The 16,788-nt window shown below is 39.6% G+C and overlaps 1 protein-coding gene across 1 annotated transcript; it reads left to right on the top strand.

Annotated features, from left to right (window-relative positions):
• Nucleotides 1-555: 555 nt before the first annotated feature.
• On the top strand, nucleotides 556-1,513 carry LOC147624961 (major pollen allergen Bet v 1-D/H-like). The gene is made up of 2 exons (XM_086818906.1): nucleotides 556-831; nucleotides 978-1,513. The coding sequence occupies exons 1-2, from the start codon at nucleotides 648-650 to the stop codon at nucleotides 1,313-1,315; spliced, it is 522 nt and encodes a 173-aa protein (XP_086675032.1). The 5' UTR covers nucleotides 556-647; the 3' UTR covers nucleotides 1,316-1,513.
• Nucleotides 1,514-16,788: the final 15,275 nt, after the last annotated feature.

The raw sequence follows: 16,788 nt of genomic DNA on the forward strand, positions 1-16,788 counted from the left end.
TATTAATTTTGAAGCTGAGGAGTTGATGATGTGGCTTTTTCTTAGAGGAGGGGTGCAATTTGGGTGGTTTATTGGACTCCTCTCTAAGAATTATAAGTTGGACTCGGAATTATAATATATATCGGTCGAGTACAAGGGTAGCTATGGCAGGGGGAGGGTCAGCGTTCAACTTTTGGGATTTGAAAGGCAAAAGGAATGGGAGAGAAGAAGAGTAGGTGATTCCATGGTCTTCTAGAACTTGGTACCTAGAGTACGCCTGAATAATAAAAGTAGTAATCGTATCGACCACAAAGACCCCCCCCCCCCCAAAAAAAAAAAGAAAAAGAAAAAGTAATCGTATCGATCCCGAATCCCGATAGCATTGTGCAGGCGCTGCTGAAAGTCTTAAATCGAAGTGGCGTGCCCTGCGGGTTTTTCTTCTTGTAATTGGACGCTCATGGGTGCCGTGGCGGAAAGGAATGGGGTCCACGAGGACTTTTGTGGATATCACAAATGGAATGGAGTTGCAACTCTTGCAGTATAAAAGCAGGTGGGCTGGATCCCCGTGTAACTCTCTATCTCTCTCTCTTTCTTGTTTAATTTGAGCTAATAATTGTTAATAATTATTAGCAATATTCCTGCACAGCAGTTAGTTAACTCTCCCGGCAATGGCGATCGAGGTGTTCAGCGACAAGGTGGAGTGCAAGGTGTCGGCCAAGAGGCTGTGGCGCGGGGCCTTCGAGGACGCCCATAACTGCCTGCCCAAGGCTCTGCCGCAGGTGATCGCGGGCGTGGAGTACGCGGGCAGCGGCTTCCAGCCGGGCTCGCTGAGAACCATCCACTTCCACAAGAGTATGCATGCAGGCTGGTCGATGAATGAATTGATTTATTTAAATAAGCAGCTATAAGCTGCATGAGCAGCTTCGCGCTAGCTGCATAATGAATTGAATCATTGTAAATTAGATAATACTGATGACAGTTTTCATGGCTCCTCGCAGGCCACGCTGAGCACATTGCGCGAGAGAAGCACCCGGAGCACGTGGTGCTGCACATCAAGGAGAGGCTGGAGGAGGTGGACCACCAGGCCCTCAAGCTGAAGGTGGAGGTGGTGGAAGGGGGCTTCCTGGGCGTCCTGGTGAAGCACTACAAGTACACCGTGAAGGTGAAGGAAGGGGCGCACCCCGGCACATGCGTGGTGCACTGGTCCTTCGAATATGAGGCCCTGTCCGAGAAGCACCAGCCCCACGTCCCTGCGGCGCTTAAGGAGGTGGTGCCCCTCAGCTTCACTGGAGTGGAAGCATACCTGCTCGCCCACGGCGACTTATACACGGAGTGAATCTTGGAGCTGGCCCCCCTCTCTCTACCTAGGCAAATGGTTGTTTAAATACGAAGGCTTCTCATGAGGTCGGCTGCTCTTGAGCAAACGATTGAGCGAACGGGAGGGACTACCATCTTGGTTTTTTGGGCGCTGCCGTTTTTGTATTTCTTCATCGAGGGGGAAACTTTTTATTAGTAATAAAGAGGTTTATATACATATGTGTGTGTGTGTGTTTTTTTTTTCAAAGCTTGGATATGTACATGCTCGGCGAGAGTGTTGCCTTTGTATGTATGCTCCTTGCTTTAATTACCATCCTACGTGGCAATATGGGGTGTTTACATTAACAATGCATTGCATTAGCTACACTACGCTCGCTCGCATGTCACTCTTCCCCACTTGATCAGAGGGCTATAGCTCTACCCACAACATTGGGAGGATAATGTTGCATTGCGTAGATTTTCGGGGACGTAGAGTCATGCACAACATTAGATAGACGAAACTTTTTCTTTTTCTATTTTCCGGCTCACCTCTTGGAGTGATGTTTTGGGGTCCTACATGTATGAATCATCTCCATACACTACACACAAACCTCCATGCATTTCTCCACATATTAGATTCTGTCTAAATGGTGTAGACCGTCGACAATGACATTTGATCATTGATTCTCCATTGATCTTCATCGAGGGGGAAATTTTTTTATATTAATAATTTAAAAAAAGAGATGTCAAAAATCCATTTTTTTAGTATTTCCTTTGGTCCTTAGGCCACTCTAAGACTTCATCTTATGTGAGTATTTACTCATTTTTGGAGGGATTTTCTTTATTTCTTCTATTTATCTTCTCCACACATTTGGATGAATCTGATTGGCCCCTCAGAACCTTAATTTATTTTTTTTCGAAAATCTGGATCCCTAGCTAGGTTAAGGCCTTTTGAACATATTAAAATTGATTTCTAATGCACCTTCTGAAAATCTTTTTTCTGAAGTTCAAAAAGATTTTCAGAAGGTGCATTAGAAATCAATTTTAATCTATTCAAAAGGCCTTATCCTAGGGGTCCAAATTTTCCTGACACCACCTCGTGAGGCCCATATGAGCCCACCCATGCCCATGTGTTTACATGGATCCCACATATATGCTAGAAGGCACAAGATCAAAGCCGAGATGGTAGGGGCTACAGCTGCAGCAGTTGGATCAGTTGGTTTCGCCATATGTATGAGAAGAAGGAAGAGCATACGGGGGAGCTAAGAGCGCTTGTAGCTTGTGCCTCTCCTATAAATGAATCCCATAAAGCTAAGACAGACACTGAACATGCTGGGAGCTCCCTCCTCACACCCTCATGCTCCACCTCGGCCCACTGGGCCACCCCGAACCATCTTGCACACACATGCCACCCTCCATGTAATTGTTAAAGGAGACTGCCCTCTTGCATACACGATCTGTCTCCTACTGGCCTTGGGCATATAGAAACGATTTATCATCAAAGTCAAAACCATCTTTGGATTATATATATATATATATTCCTAAAAATAGCCTCACTAGTCTTAGGCCCACACACACTAGGCCTACCTTTTGAAAATATGTAAGCCAATAAAGACATATGAGGATGCACACTTTGCTATAAGGATAGAAGGCTCCAAAAGAGATATTCAAAGGTGGTCTCCGCTTCATCAACAATTTCCAACCTTCCATTTATGGAATAAGGCATGCAAAGTCTACCTTCCTTTTTTTGTAATGAAGAAACATAATATCAAAGTTTGGTATTATCTCAAGATTTTCGTGGAGAAACCCACCATCTCTAGAAACATCCATGAGGATTCACTAAGCCTCTACACACCATCTACATATCCTTGGAGAGGCTCATTTTGGAGAATTACTTGGAGATATCTTAGCTCATGTAACCCCAACTCACCTTGGATATCCAAAGTATCTCCATCTATCAAAATATCCTCATCTATCCAAAGTATCCCGCCACATGGCAGGCTAAGAGAACACCAAACCTTGTAATATCTCATGATATGAAATATCTTTATACTCTTGGAGGCCTATAAAAAGGGTCATACTCTTGGCACCAACACAAGAGAGAATAGAGATCCATCCATAAGAGCCATTACCCTTCATCTCTATCCACCATCATCATTAGGCTATCACTCTAGTCATCCTCTCCATCTTCATCGAGGGGGAAATTTTTTTATATTAATAATTAAGTTGGAGATGGATTAACTCGGAATTATAATATATATCGGTCGGGTACAAGGGTAGCGGGGGGCGGCTGAGGGTCAACGTTCAACTTTTGGGATTTGAAAGGCAAAAGGAATGGGAGAGAAGAAGAGTAGGCGATTCCATGGTCTTCTAGAACTTTATAGCATGAAGGTGGTACCTAGAGTACGCCTGAATAATAAAAGTAGTAATCGTATCGACCACAAAGACCACCCCCCCCCCCCCCAAAAAAAAAAAGAAAAAGAAAAAGTAATCGTATCGATCCCGAATCCCGATAGCATTGTGCAGGCGCTGCTGAAAGTCTTAAATCGAAGTGACCATCTTGGTTTTTTGGGCGCTATCGAGGGGAAAACTTTTTTATAGTAATAATAATAAAAAAGAGGTTTATATACATACGTGTTTTTTTTTTCAAAGCTTGGATATGTACATGCTCGAGTCAGGCGAGAGTATCGCCTTTGTATGTATGCTCCTGCTTTAATTACCATCCTACGGGGTAATATGGGGTGTTTACATCAACAATGCATTGCATTAGCTACACTACGCTAGGCAACTTCTTTGTGTTGGACGTCCTTTTTTTCATTACTCTAACTAAGTGGCATATTTAGAGTGATTAAGCCTTCCTAATCTTTGTGTACGATAGGGATTAAGAATCTTTGTGACTATCTCGTGGATATTGTACATCTACTCATTCTATTGTGTGTGGCAAACATAGAGTGACAGAGGAAAAGCATTCTCTAGAGATGTATCATTCTCATCAAATCTCTTGAGTGGCACATTGTGTTGAGAAAGAGAAACAGAAAGAGTGTTTCTTTTTAAGTAAGGCATTCAGAGGTGAGAGAGATTTTTGCAATAGAGTGATAGCCTATTAACTTTGTGTGAGTGAGAAAAAGGTTGAAAGAAAGCATTTCCATGTGACTCGGAGAGGAGAAGAGAGTGATTTCTACTGATATTTCAAGTTTTCTTTTTAACAACCATTGAGGCTCTTTACTGTTTCTATGTGAAGCTCCACAAGAGTCCTTTGTAAAACTCCTACATCAAGGTGGCCAAGTAGTAGCAAGGCAATGAACAGCCACGGCTTCTTTTCTGAGCCATATGTGAGTATGGGTAGTAACAGCCAAAGTGCAGTTGTGAACTAATGTGTGAAATGTGGGAGCTACTGTTTCTTGGAGTGAGCTTCTCTATGTGTGAAACAAAAGACCAACTCTCTATGAGCTAAACAACAAGGCATTTGGAACAACTTGAAATGAGCCAGCAGTGCATAGCTTGGTGCAATGTCTAGATGTCTTCTACATTTTTTATTTTCCAATTGCATAATCACCTCTATATAGCTTCACTTATGTGGACTGAAGCAATAAAGATAAGCCCAAATCCAAGCTCATGGATCCATTTACATAGATTCTTCCTTTGGGATTTGAACAAACCCTAATCACCAATAAAAAGGTGCATCTGCCTTTTGGGTTGGTGCACAGCAAACAACAGTGAATCTTGGGCATCGTATTTCATAACACAATCATGAACATCTTTTCTGTGTGAGTTAAAGGAAATATGGAACGGTTCTACTTGTAGAGATCTCTGTGTTGTGAGCTGCATTTCCAGAGAACCAGTCTGGTGGCATGTCTTCTCTCTTCAATCAGCACTCCTCATAGCATAACACATGCTACGTGTCTTCTCTCTTCAATCAGCACTCCTCATAGCATAACACATGCTACGTATAATGCACATGGGCGGCCGGTAGAACATTTCTATTCCAAGGGTGAAAATGGCGCTGGTGCATTAAAAGGCTAGCATAAGGCAAGTTTTTATAGGTTATAAAATATTTTGTGAAAATCAACTATGGTTTGCTTTTAAAAAGGAAACCATCACTTGGTATGAAAAATGTTTAGAAAAATCATAGCTTTGTGAGAAAATCTCTTTCAATAAGTCCTATCACTATATAAAGGACTCCTTTCCATTGTATGTCCTGCAAAGTTCTACAACTCTCCACAATGTCTAGATATGGGGTTCTACAACTCTCCACAATGTCCCAAAGATGATAAGAAAGTTTGTAGGTTGGTGTGGGGCAAGAGATGTGGCATTCAACTGGTTTCAATTTTGCATGTGGAAAGTCAATCTTCTTCAAAATGCTACATAGCTTTTGGGAGAATGCATTGTTGTTGGATGACATCCTCTACAAGTGCACATTGAACAATCATGAGACATTCTCCATACTACTAGCGTTCCTCATAATGGAATTTGGAGTTTGGTTATATGAATAGTTACATTCCAAGGATCATATGGCATGGGTAAAGGGGCAAAAGGGGGATGCATTTGGAGTTGCTTATGGTGCATAGTTGTGAGTAGAAGTTAATTTTGTGATTGAGAAGCTTTAATCTAGAGGCAAGACTATGACCTACCAAGAGAAGCAAGAGGAAGACCAAGATGCATTAAGGTACCGAGACATTGGGAGAAGGGGAAGGGATAGAAGGAGAAAGTTTTATGTTACCATGCACTGCTCTCAATATATCTCGATGTAGCAAATTTTAGTAACTATTGAAACTCACCAAGTTCAATAAATTTTATTTAAGTTTTACCATCCTACGTGGCAATATGGGGTGCATACATTAACCATTGCATTAGCTACACTATGCTTGAATGTCACTCTTCCCCACTTCATGAGAGGGCTACAGCTCTACCGAACATTGGGAGGAGAATGTTGCATTGCGTAGATTTTTGGGGACGTAGAGATGAGCAAAACATTAGATAGACAAAACTTTTTCTTTTTCTTTTTTTCGACTCAGCTCTTGGAGTGATGTTTTGGGGTCCTACATGTATGAATCATCTCCATTTTGCGTGACACTACACACAAACCTCCATGCATTGCTCCACATATTAGATTTCGTCTAAATGGTGTAGACCGCCTATAATGACATTTGATCATTGATTCTCCATGGATCTTCACCATCGGTCATTGTTTTGATGTTTGACCATTGATCTCTTGACCAATGCCAACAACATGTGTTCAAGAACTAGCTCTTTTAGAGAGAACACCTTTGTATGGTCTCGCTCACCATCCTATGCATTTAAATGGTGTGCAACCATTGAATCAACTACCATTCTCCATCCACACACTCATGTCACTCTTCAACTCTAGCTGACTTTAAGAAGGGGGGGGGAAGAGGATGCTGTATTGCTCCATATTTTGGTGGGGATGTACAAGTCACACACCTACATCTATGTTGTAAAGGCAATCATTCTTGGTGAGACACCATATTAGCTAGAAGACAGTGTTATTTGGTTGAACTCTAGGTGTTTTGGAGTGATGGTTTGGGGTCGTGAGTGATTAAGCCTTCCTAATATTTGTGTAAGATAGGGGATAAGAGTCTTTTGTTAATATCTAATGGGTATTGCACATCTACACATTCTATTGTGTGTGGCAAACATAGAGTGAGAGAGGGAACTTATGTGACGGATATTTTGTGTATTAGCACATTTCAAACACGTCACTTAAGTAGCATTCGTTATCATTTAAGTTACGTGTTTGGGAAAACCCGTCATTTTGGCCCCGTTATCTAAGGGGGGGGTTTTGTTCAGGTGTTACTAGTGATTAGGGTCTGTTCAAGTCCTAAAGGAAGAATCTCTCTAAATGGATCCATGAGCTTGGATTTGGGCTTATCTTTACTGCTTCAGTCCACACTCAGGGGCTTCACCTAAAATTATGTAAGTGTAGCACATGAGTTCATCAAAAGGGGTATATTAATTTTAAAAAGTTACAGAATTACATTTACAGGAGGGGGTTTTTAACCAATTTTGAAAAAAAAAACTATAAGTTTATGAAGAAAATGGGATCATTTTACTCACAAAAAGTATGTAAGTGCAAGGGGTTTTTTAAATACTCCTTGAACGCACGAGATACATAGGATTTCTTCATAGTGAACCCCCCAAGAGTCCACATAGGTGAAGCTCTGTAGAGGTGATTATGCAATTGGAAAATAAAAAATGTGGAAGACAGCTAGACGTTGCACCAAGCTGTAGCACTACTGGCTCATTTCAGGTTGCTCCAAATGCCTTGTTGCTCAACTCATAGAGAGCTAGTCTTTTGTCTCACACATAGAGAAGCTCACTCCAAGAAAGAGTAGCTCCCAGACTTCACACGTTAGTTCATATCTGCACTTTGGATATTACTGCCCATACTCACTTATGGCTCTGAAAAGAAGTGGTAGCTGTTCACTGCATTGCTACTACTTGGCCACCTTGATGTGGGAGTTTTACAAAGGACTCTTGAGCTTCACATAGAAACAATGAAGGGCCTCAATAGTTGTGAAAAAGAAAACTTAAAGTATCAGTAAAAATCACTCTCTTCATCTCTTTTCAAATGGAAATGTTTTCTTTCAACTTTTATCTCACTCACGTAGAGTTGCAAAAATATCTCTCACCTCTGAATGCCTTACTGAAGTTATCTCAAACAAAACACTCTTTCTCTTTCTCAACAGAATGTGCCACTCAAGAGATTTGATAAGAATGATACATCTCTAGAGAATGCTGATTGAGCATCATTTACACGATGGCAACAGCGATGGTTGCATACTGGAAAGTGTCCCTTACACGACATCACTTATAGAGACATCACGTAAGCCACGGTCTGGGAAATTGAAAAAAAACCCAAATCAGATGACTCGCAAATTCGCAAGAGCCATCTTCCTTCTCAACATATCGACACCCTCAGCTCAAACATACGATCCATCATTACACTGCCCGCTTGCTCGTTGCCCATCGCCCTATACTTCTCCTCCCGTCTGCCACTTCTCCTCCCGTCCGCACATCTTCCCTCCATCTAGGTAATGCTCCATGATGTTTGCTTTGTTCTAATTTTTCCAAATTTACAAGACCCTTACAACCTCCTCTGTGCTTGGCTGCCTAGCTAGCCAAGTCCTCGGCTTCTCACACATATGCATGCATGACCATGTAAATCGTACCAGATCGACACCAAACTTTGCACACACATGCCCTAGAAATTTGCACTCCTCTACTTGCCACCAACCTTCTCTTTTGTGCCTTGTGTCCCTATGCCGTTTGCATGTGTGATGGGTCAATTTTTGTGCCACACACCACATTATGAGTAGAACACTCATGATCCTCAACGTGTTACCACTACCAACCTTAGTAAATCATACCAGATCGACACCAAACTTTGCACACACATGCCCTAGAATTTTGCACTCCTCTTCTTGCCACCAACCTTCTTGTGCCTTGTGTCCCTATGCTGTTTGCGTGTGTGATGGGTCGATTTTTGTGCCACACACCACATTATGAGTAGAACACTCATGATCCTCGACGTGCTACCACTACCAACCTAACTAGTGCGAGAGATACTTCTTTGAACCTTGTTATGGCTCAACCTAACCCTCCTTAAAACACATCCAAAAAGAGATTACCTGGTGAACCGCAACTGTCGTAAGGATCTTTCCAATGGCCAAGCTCATAACTCTTGAGGTCTCCAAGCTCTACAACTCCTTGAGAAGCAATTCCACCGTGTCTCCCATGAGGTCCAAGAATGGAGTCATATAGACTCTTATTAAACTGCTGTGTGTTGAAGTAGCCACTTGTTGGTGAGGATTGAAAGAATTACGTCGGCTTGCGAGGATAATATAGAGATCTTTACTAAAGATTGAAAATCATTGAGTTGTGAAGATTGTGGCATCGTTTGTAATTTGAAAGAAAATTCCAAGCGATGGGTTGTACCATTGACCAGGATTTCCTCCACTATGGCTCCCCCATCCAGGGATGTACTTAGAAGTTATTTATAGTGAGGCTTTGGTACAAATGTTCTCCATTGCGTGAGTATGGATACGTACTCATAGAGCATCTGCTACATTAATTGAGCCAAAAGAATAGTAAGCAATAAGCTTAACAATTATATAGTGGCTATTGCGTGATATGGCTTAATGCGTGATGGGGATTAAATTATGAAAGTGCAGGTTCTTAATCCATGAGATGGAACTCCGTGAATTGTAATTCCATAAGATGGAATTCTGTGAATTTGTAACTTTTGACCTCGAGGGTTTTTATTTTTATTTTTTGGGTCATCTAGGTCATGATTTGTAAGCAACAGCTTCTTGTGCGCTCATTTCTCACTTCCAGAGGGGTGACAAGAGTATTTTTATTTTGTTCTTGATGTGCTCCTAAGTCTTTGTATTTGTTCTTGAATTTGTTTGCTGAAATGATGTTGAGGCACTAGGGAAGACTGCTGATTGTTTGCTTGAACAGACAAGCTCTTGTGTTGGTGCGGAATGCACGAGAGTGGTTGAGTGATTTGCTTGCTGTTGTTTGGGCCTCCTTTCTTGTCAAACTTTAGGTGAAGTTGTTGGGGTTGAATTCAATGGTGAGGTTTTCTTCACATTTTTTGACTATAACCATATGATGGAATTACTATCATAGTATCCTTGTTATTGAAGTGCATGCACAGGCACCCATCTTTAACGAACACTATAATTTGGTGGCCGATGTGCTTAGTGTTGAGGCTTTTTTCTTTGTGCAAGCTTAGGGGACTTTGTTATGCGCTTAGGGACCCAAACTTTGGTATTTCTTTGGTAGTACCCTTGTACTTGCAACAGTGTTTTTGGTACCCACACTTGTTGCATTGGTGGAGTTCTTTGAGGAACTTGCATAAGCTTTTGTGGGACAGTGTTGTGGAGCACTCTTCTTCTTCCTTAGCCTCCTAGTGCTGCGTTGAAGGAAGAGGTTTTAACTATCGAGGCACCCAAATTTGATTGGCACCTTCATATAGTAGCCTTGAGCTACAAGTAGCTACTTCTCCACCCACATTTTGATACTATTAAGATATCATGATGCAGGTTTGAGACTCATGGGGGCATTATTGATGATGATGAGGTTAGAGTCTCTTGTGGAGTGGGTGTTGATGATGAGGCCTTTGAGCATGTGATTGCCTCCTTTTGTTCATGAAGATGCATAGGATCCGGGGCCTTTCCTTTGAGTTCCTTGTTAGCAATAGATGGTTGGGGCTCTGGGAACTTCTTCAAGAATAGCTCTGCTAATTGCGAGGTTTTGGCATCAAACTTCGTAGGTGAGGATGGGGTTGAAGGAGTAGAGGCTTTATCGGAGTTGGTTGTTGACACAGATGGTAGGTCATTGTGTAGAGGGGCTTTTGTGGAATAGGCTTGTATCCTTTTTTTTCAGCATCATAGATATCTATTAAAGTTGGATCCTCTTCCTTGCAGTATGGTATTGTCAACTTTTTGTCGTTAATCATCATGATGACTTTATCGCTAGCAAAGCATATTGGTGCTTGGGCAGCAACAGTCCATTTATGTCCCAAGATTAAATCTGGTTCCAACACATACTCAACCACAAAAAACTTGCAAGTGAGGGGGTTAGTTTCAATATACATTGTATGTTCAAAGTACCCCAAACATGGCATGTTCAAGTCATGTGTAAAGGTAATCCTTTCAGGATGTGCCGTGAGTGTTGGTTGACCGAACAAATCCCATAGCTCGAGAGTCATGAGATTGTGTTCTCGTGTGTTGGATAAAGCTGTGCTTGAGCTGTGTTGATTTTATTTGAAATTTCCAATCCATACAAAATCCTAAGGATCTTTTCTGTATGATATGTTGGAAGTTCCAGATCGTGCAAGGTTTCTTCCTCCTCTATATTAGCAATTTTATAGTGCTTGCAAGAGTGTTCAAGGAGACTATTTGCATGGATTCATCTAGTGAATACAACGATTCACTTATCCAAGGTCCATCAAAGACGACATCATACTCAAGGGAATCTAGGATAACATGAAATGTAAATTCCATATTGCCATCGATTATTCGAGTTGTGTATCTAAAGTAACCTGGAACTTCAATGTTTTGTTCATTGGTTTCTTTTACAAGACTATTTCTTGTAGGATGAGTTTAGGTTGTCCTAATGACACCCAAGTGTCTATTGTCACATGATGTTATGACTTGCTGGAGGGCTAATAAATGCGTGTTCGCACTGAACATCATTGCCTGTAGGGAAATCCAACCATACTATGATAGAATCTTTCAAAGAAACCATGGGTGTTTCAGTTATTGTTTCAGCTTTAGATCCTATGCCTGTTTCATATTCCCGTTCACTTTCATCCTTTGTCTTAGCTTTTTCAAGAGTACCCAATGCGTACACTGGCACACTTGGCCCTCTGACAATTCTTAATGAGGACTGTTTGGAAACTTGAAAATCCACACAGTCCTGTTTTATATGGAGTTTGTTATGTGCTTGTATAACTCAGGCTGAGCCATTAAAGGTGTAAGTGCTGATGTGATCCTGGCTTTATCATGAGAGAAGAGCATTCCTCCGAATGAGGTTTTGAGGTCCTGAGCTTTCTTTTTGCATTTTGCATATGTCATGTGATTATTATTATCCATTTGGGGTGGTTGGGTGGGTTCTAGTTTCTTGATTGGCCTCTGTGGTGTACTGAACAAAGAGTAAGAACTTGTTTCATCGTCACTTAGTGATGTAATAGAGCTTGTTTCATTCTCTGACTTTCTTTGGTTTGTCAGCTTTTCATTATATTTACCCATGCGATGAGATCAAATTTTCTTTTGGGTTTTTGTATCTTGTGTCCTACATATGGGTGTTGAGGTTTATGTGGTGGTATTTGAGGTGGATGCTTCTGCATCATGTATAGCTTTTGGCTCTTTTGTGTTTATGATCCCTTTTGGGTTTATATCCTCTACAGAATCCTTTTCCTTGTTTTTTAATTTGACCTTGGTTTTGACAATTTGTTGTCCTTTGTTTTTCTTGGGTTTAGAAGGTTTTGTTTTCTCTTTTGGATTCTGTTTTAAGGTATGTTCTTCTACCCATGTTAAGGTATTGTCTTTTACATTATTTTTTACTATTTATCATGCCTTGGCTTGTAAACATGTAAGTACATTTAATGGCACTGTGGACAATTGCCCATTTTATACACTAAGATGTTAAGAGTTGTATTTTGTGAGACAAGTTGCATTTATGCAACTTGCAACTTGTCTTGGGCAATCTTGAAACATGTGATCAATGCCACATTGTTCACACATTGGTTGTACAAAGTGTTAGTGACTATGGGCATGGAAGTATTCCAAACTATGCAGTCTGCCACCTTGTGAGATCCACGACAATAGAAACACTGAAGTGTCCGATTAACTACTTCCTGAGCAGTTTCTACCCTTTGGAGTGTTTTTGTTTGATGCACAGGAGATGGAGGTTTTGAAACCATTGTGGATGAAGCGGGACACTTTTTAGTATCATGGTGGTAAAAGGTTTTACTATATATGTAGTATAGAAGAATAGGTGCCTTGTATGCACAATGAGGAATGGGATGGTCGTAGTAATTACATTCAACACAAGGCATTTCATTCCCCACTTTTAGAGACATCAAGGATGTCTAGGTTTGAAGGTTTCATCCTCTCTTATAGATGTCTGCTATAAGGTTTTAAGCAAGGCTGCAAAAAATTTGGGGAATGTTAATTTTGAGATCGATCTTTCTTTTGCCATTGCTTCACTTGGTTTAGATGAGGAACACCTTATAGTATGCTCATCATCTAGCATGTTGTCATCTAAACGTATTGCTTCTTTGGAACATTGATCGAATGTTTTCGAATTGGATACAATGAACAAGTTGTGTAAGCTGTTATTCTTCACAAGCCCATCATGAAACATCTCTTCAATTGAACATTGTAAGGCTCCTCCTCAGCCCCTTAAAATGTATAAGTTCTCCTTTCAGTCCCCTGTAATCATCCCCTTTTTCAAAATACAAAAAGGTATTATTTTCCCTTGTTTTTGGCCTAGAGAGATAAAATATTATAGAGAGAGGTAACAAAAATATAAAATATTTTTGGATAAGTATTTTCTTTTAGTCAATAGGAAGTGATCCCCTGAAACAGAATTTTCATTAGAAACTCAATGGAGTCTTTTTGGGCCCTTTAATTTGCCATGAGGTTATGGAAACGTTTAACTTTTTGACAAATAGGAGCCCGCCATGTAAGCAAAAACCATTGGTTTGTAAGAGAGGTGTAAGAGTGGTCAAAGTGTGCACTTTTCTCCCAAAAAGGGAGGGGGGCAATTTTACAATTTTCGGACCTCCATAACTTCTACATACAAGCTCCGATTTGAGCAGAGATTACAGATCCGTGATCTACGCATCAAGAGCTTTCCATAGATATGTTACATGATATGGTTTTATCCGCTAGATTTTAAATTCCACTTTCCCCCCAAAATTCAAATTCGAATAAAGTAGCCGTTTTGAAGCTTCAAATTAGAAAACGTTTCTTCTTAAGAGAAAAGGTTTGACTTCCTTAAACTGCCAAATAAAAGGGCCCAAGAAGACTCCATTGAGTTCCTAATGAATCAGAAATTTCTAAGTTGCATTAGATTTGGATAGCGGCCGGCGGGTGAACCAAGGAGTCCCCTAGTTCAAAGTTCTAAGGCTTATTAAATTATTTTGAATTTAAAAATGTGATATCCTTATCCATTAAGGTTGGAAAATAGAATTAAAAGAAAAATGGAAAATTTTAAAATTATCCATAAGAAAATAGTAAAGAAAGGCTCACATAAGGTGAAGATTCAATAATCATGAGTTTCAAATATTTAAAGGAGACTTTTGGGAGGCCTTGTGACACCTCACGAGAGGGAGGGAAGAGGCCATTAAGGAGGCGCCTAAAATCCTCATCATTTTTTCATTTTTTAATTCAAAAAATGAGATATTTCATCTCTCATCTCTCCTCTTCCAAACTAGATTTAAAAAAAAGTGGGCCTAACTAGTCAAAAACTTATCCAAATTGGATCAAACTGAAGCTGGAAGCCTCTAGATCCCAGTTGGGCTTGGTTGGTGGCCTCCCTCACCTATAAATAGAACCCCATTCCTTTGTATTTTCATCTTAGTGTATTTACATGCTAGTGTAATTCTCATTTTAGTGTATTTCCTTCATCCCTCTACCTTGCCTCTCCATTGTGAAGCTTTGGTGCTTCACTAAACCTCTTCTTCTCTTGAAGATTACCCTCTTCTCTTGGTGGCCAAGCCTCTTCCTTGAGGGATACACATCTCCTTAAAGAATCAAGTCAAAAACCAAGGGTAAGCCTCTTCCTTGAGGGATACACATCTCCTTAAAGAATCAAGGGTAAGCCTAAACAATGAGGTTTACTCTCTTGTTTGGATGGTAATATTCTTCCCAATCTCTCTACATGCTTGGGAAGCATTCTATTTCATGGTTTCTTCTTAAAACCATGCACTTCTTGATTTATGTTGTTTAAATGAAGTAATGTTAATATCCTATGCTTAAATGTATTGTTTTTTATTTATAATCACTCTTTATGAAATAATACTCACTTCTTATGGTTAAATCCTTCTTGGAAGGATAAATCTTAATTCTAATCTCATTTTCTTACCCTAAACTCTAAGCCTATCAAGATAGAGATAAAGGTTAAATATTTTTATGTTTATTAACCTACTTGGAATGAGGTTAATTCATTTAAGCTTGTTTTTATGATAAGAAATCTTATATTTATTCATTTTATGATGAAAGAGAGCTTATGATAACATTCATATATTTATTTTCATATGGAAGTTATATTTGAATATTTTTAAAAATAAACAAGATGCTTAGATGCAATTATGCTTATATTTATGCGTAAAGAATTTTTATATTAAAAGAGGAAGTTCCACCATTTTTTATGTAATTATGTTTATGCATAAATTTAATAATACAAAAAGAGAAATTTTCATGATATTCTATGCATAAGCATTTTAAATGCCAAAGAAGGTTTTTTGTTACATTTTCTGAATATACATTCATAGTATGTGTATGCATAAATATCTAGAATCTTAAAAAGAGGAATTTTTGTTATATTTTAAATATGTATATTCATGGTATGTATATACATTAATATTTTTGTTTAGAAAAGAAGAATTTTCATCGTATCTTTAAATAGGAAAATGCCTAATTATTTTTGATATCAAAAAGAGAATGTTTCATCATATTTCTATGTAGATAATTATGGCATGTTGATGCCTAGGTTCAAATGGAGAAGAGAATATTTAAGAATATTTCTATGTAAATATTTTAATAAAATGATGTATGTATATTTATTAAAGGATAATTTAGAAATAGAAATATCCTTGTTAAATTCCATTATTCACACGAGTAGAATTATTTATAGTTCTTTTATACCCAAAGTAGAATGAATTTTTATATTACTGGATGTTTATCCTTAACGAAATCACAGTTATTTTATGAGATAAATGGAGAAATATCTTTAGGAAATAAATCTAGGAATAAATTCAAGTAATTCGGTGCTAGACATGACCACTTGAGAAAGGTGGGTCAGTACGATACCTGCCCATCTCCTAAATCGTATATTAAGCCAAGACTTGTGACCATTCCCATTTCTTCAGTACGAGAAGGGATAACTATCTTTGATTTAGAGAAATTCTCCTAAGACCCAAAATCGTCTATAAATACGTTAGAAATTCATTTGCAATTGATGGATGCATCACCTGAGACACGAGATTCGTGATTTTCATTGAGGAAGTCTGGGTTTTGAAAAAAGGGTCTTGTGAAACCAATACTAGAGATGTTTTCTCGTGAAATGGCTTTTCGTGAGATGAAAGCAAACTCAATGGAAAAATCCTACTTCCATAGAAACTCTGTTTTTGTAAAGGACTATCTTACGCCAGAATGCTGGAGGAAGCATTTGGTTTATTGTTTAATCTAAGGAGAGTTTACGTTACAACAGCCCACGGGGAGTGACCGAAGGACGTCTCTCGTGGGTGGCAAAGCTTACCAAGGTCTTAACCAGCCTTGGTACGGTTAAAAATGGTGCGCTTCTAGTACGATGGGCAAGGGCTGACGAAGCGGTCCCTGTGAAGTGCTAGGACACCTAAGGAGGATCCTAGAGGGTTTTGAGTAGGCGATGCTTGGATTTGCAGTTGCCGAGGACACCCATGCGTATGTCGAGGGAGATCTTCATGGATTGGCAAGAAATTTATTTAAGTAAACTGGAAACTATGAAATTGGATCTCGTTGGTTGACTAACCAGTCTTCAACGGAGAGTCCGGATGACACTTGATTATAAAACGATGGAACTAGAATATTGAGGATTATGATGGAAAAACTGTGGTTTTATTACGTCTATCTTGAAAATAGTTGAATCCAAGAAAAGGTAATTTCATATTAGGTGCGTAAGTGGTGTGTCTATTTAATATTTTTGCATGTGCCGGCTAGGGGGCCTCGGAACTCTCTTCCCTGGTACTCCGGAAAAAACACAACGTAGCATGCCCAC

This window comes from Cibotium barometz, chromosome 24 (assembly GCF_041138505.1).
Source record: "Cibotium barometz isolate CiBa-2024 chromosome 24, ASM4113850v1, whole genome shotgun sequence".
In the NCBI taxonomy this organism is placed as follows: Eukaryota; Viridiplantae; Streptophyta; class Polypodiopsida; order Cyatheales; family Cibotiaceae; genus Cibotium; species Cibotium barometz.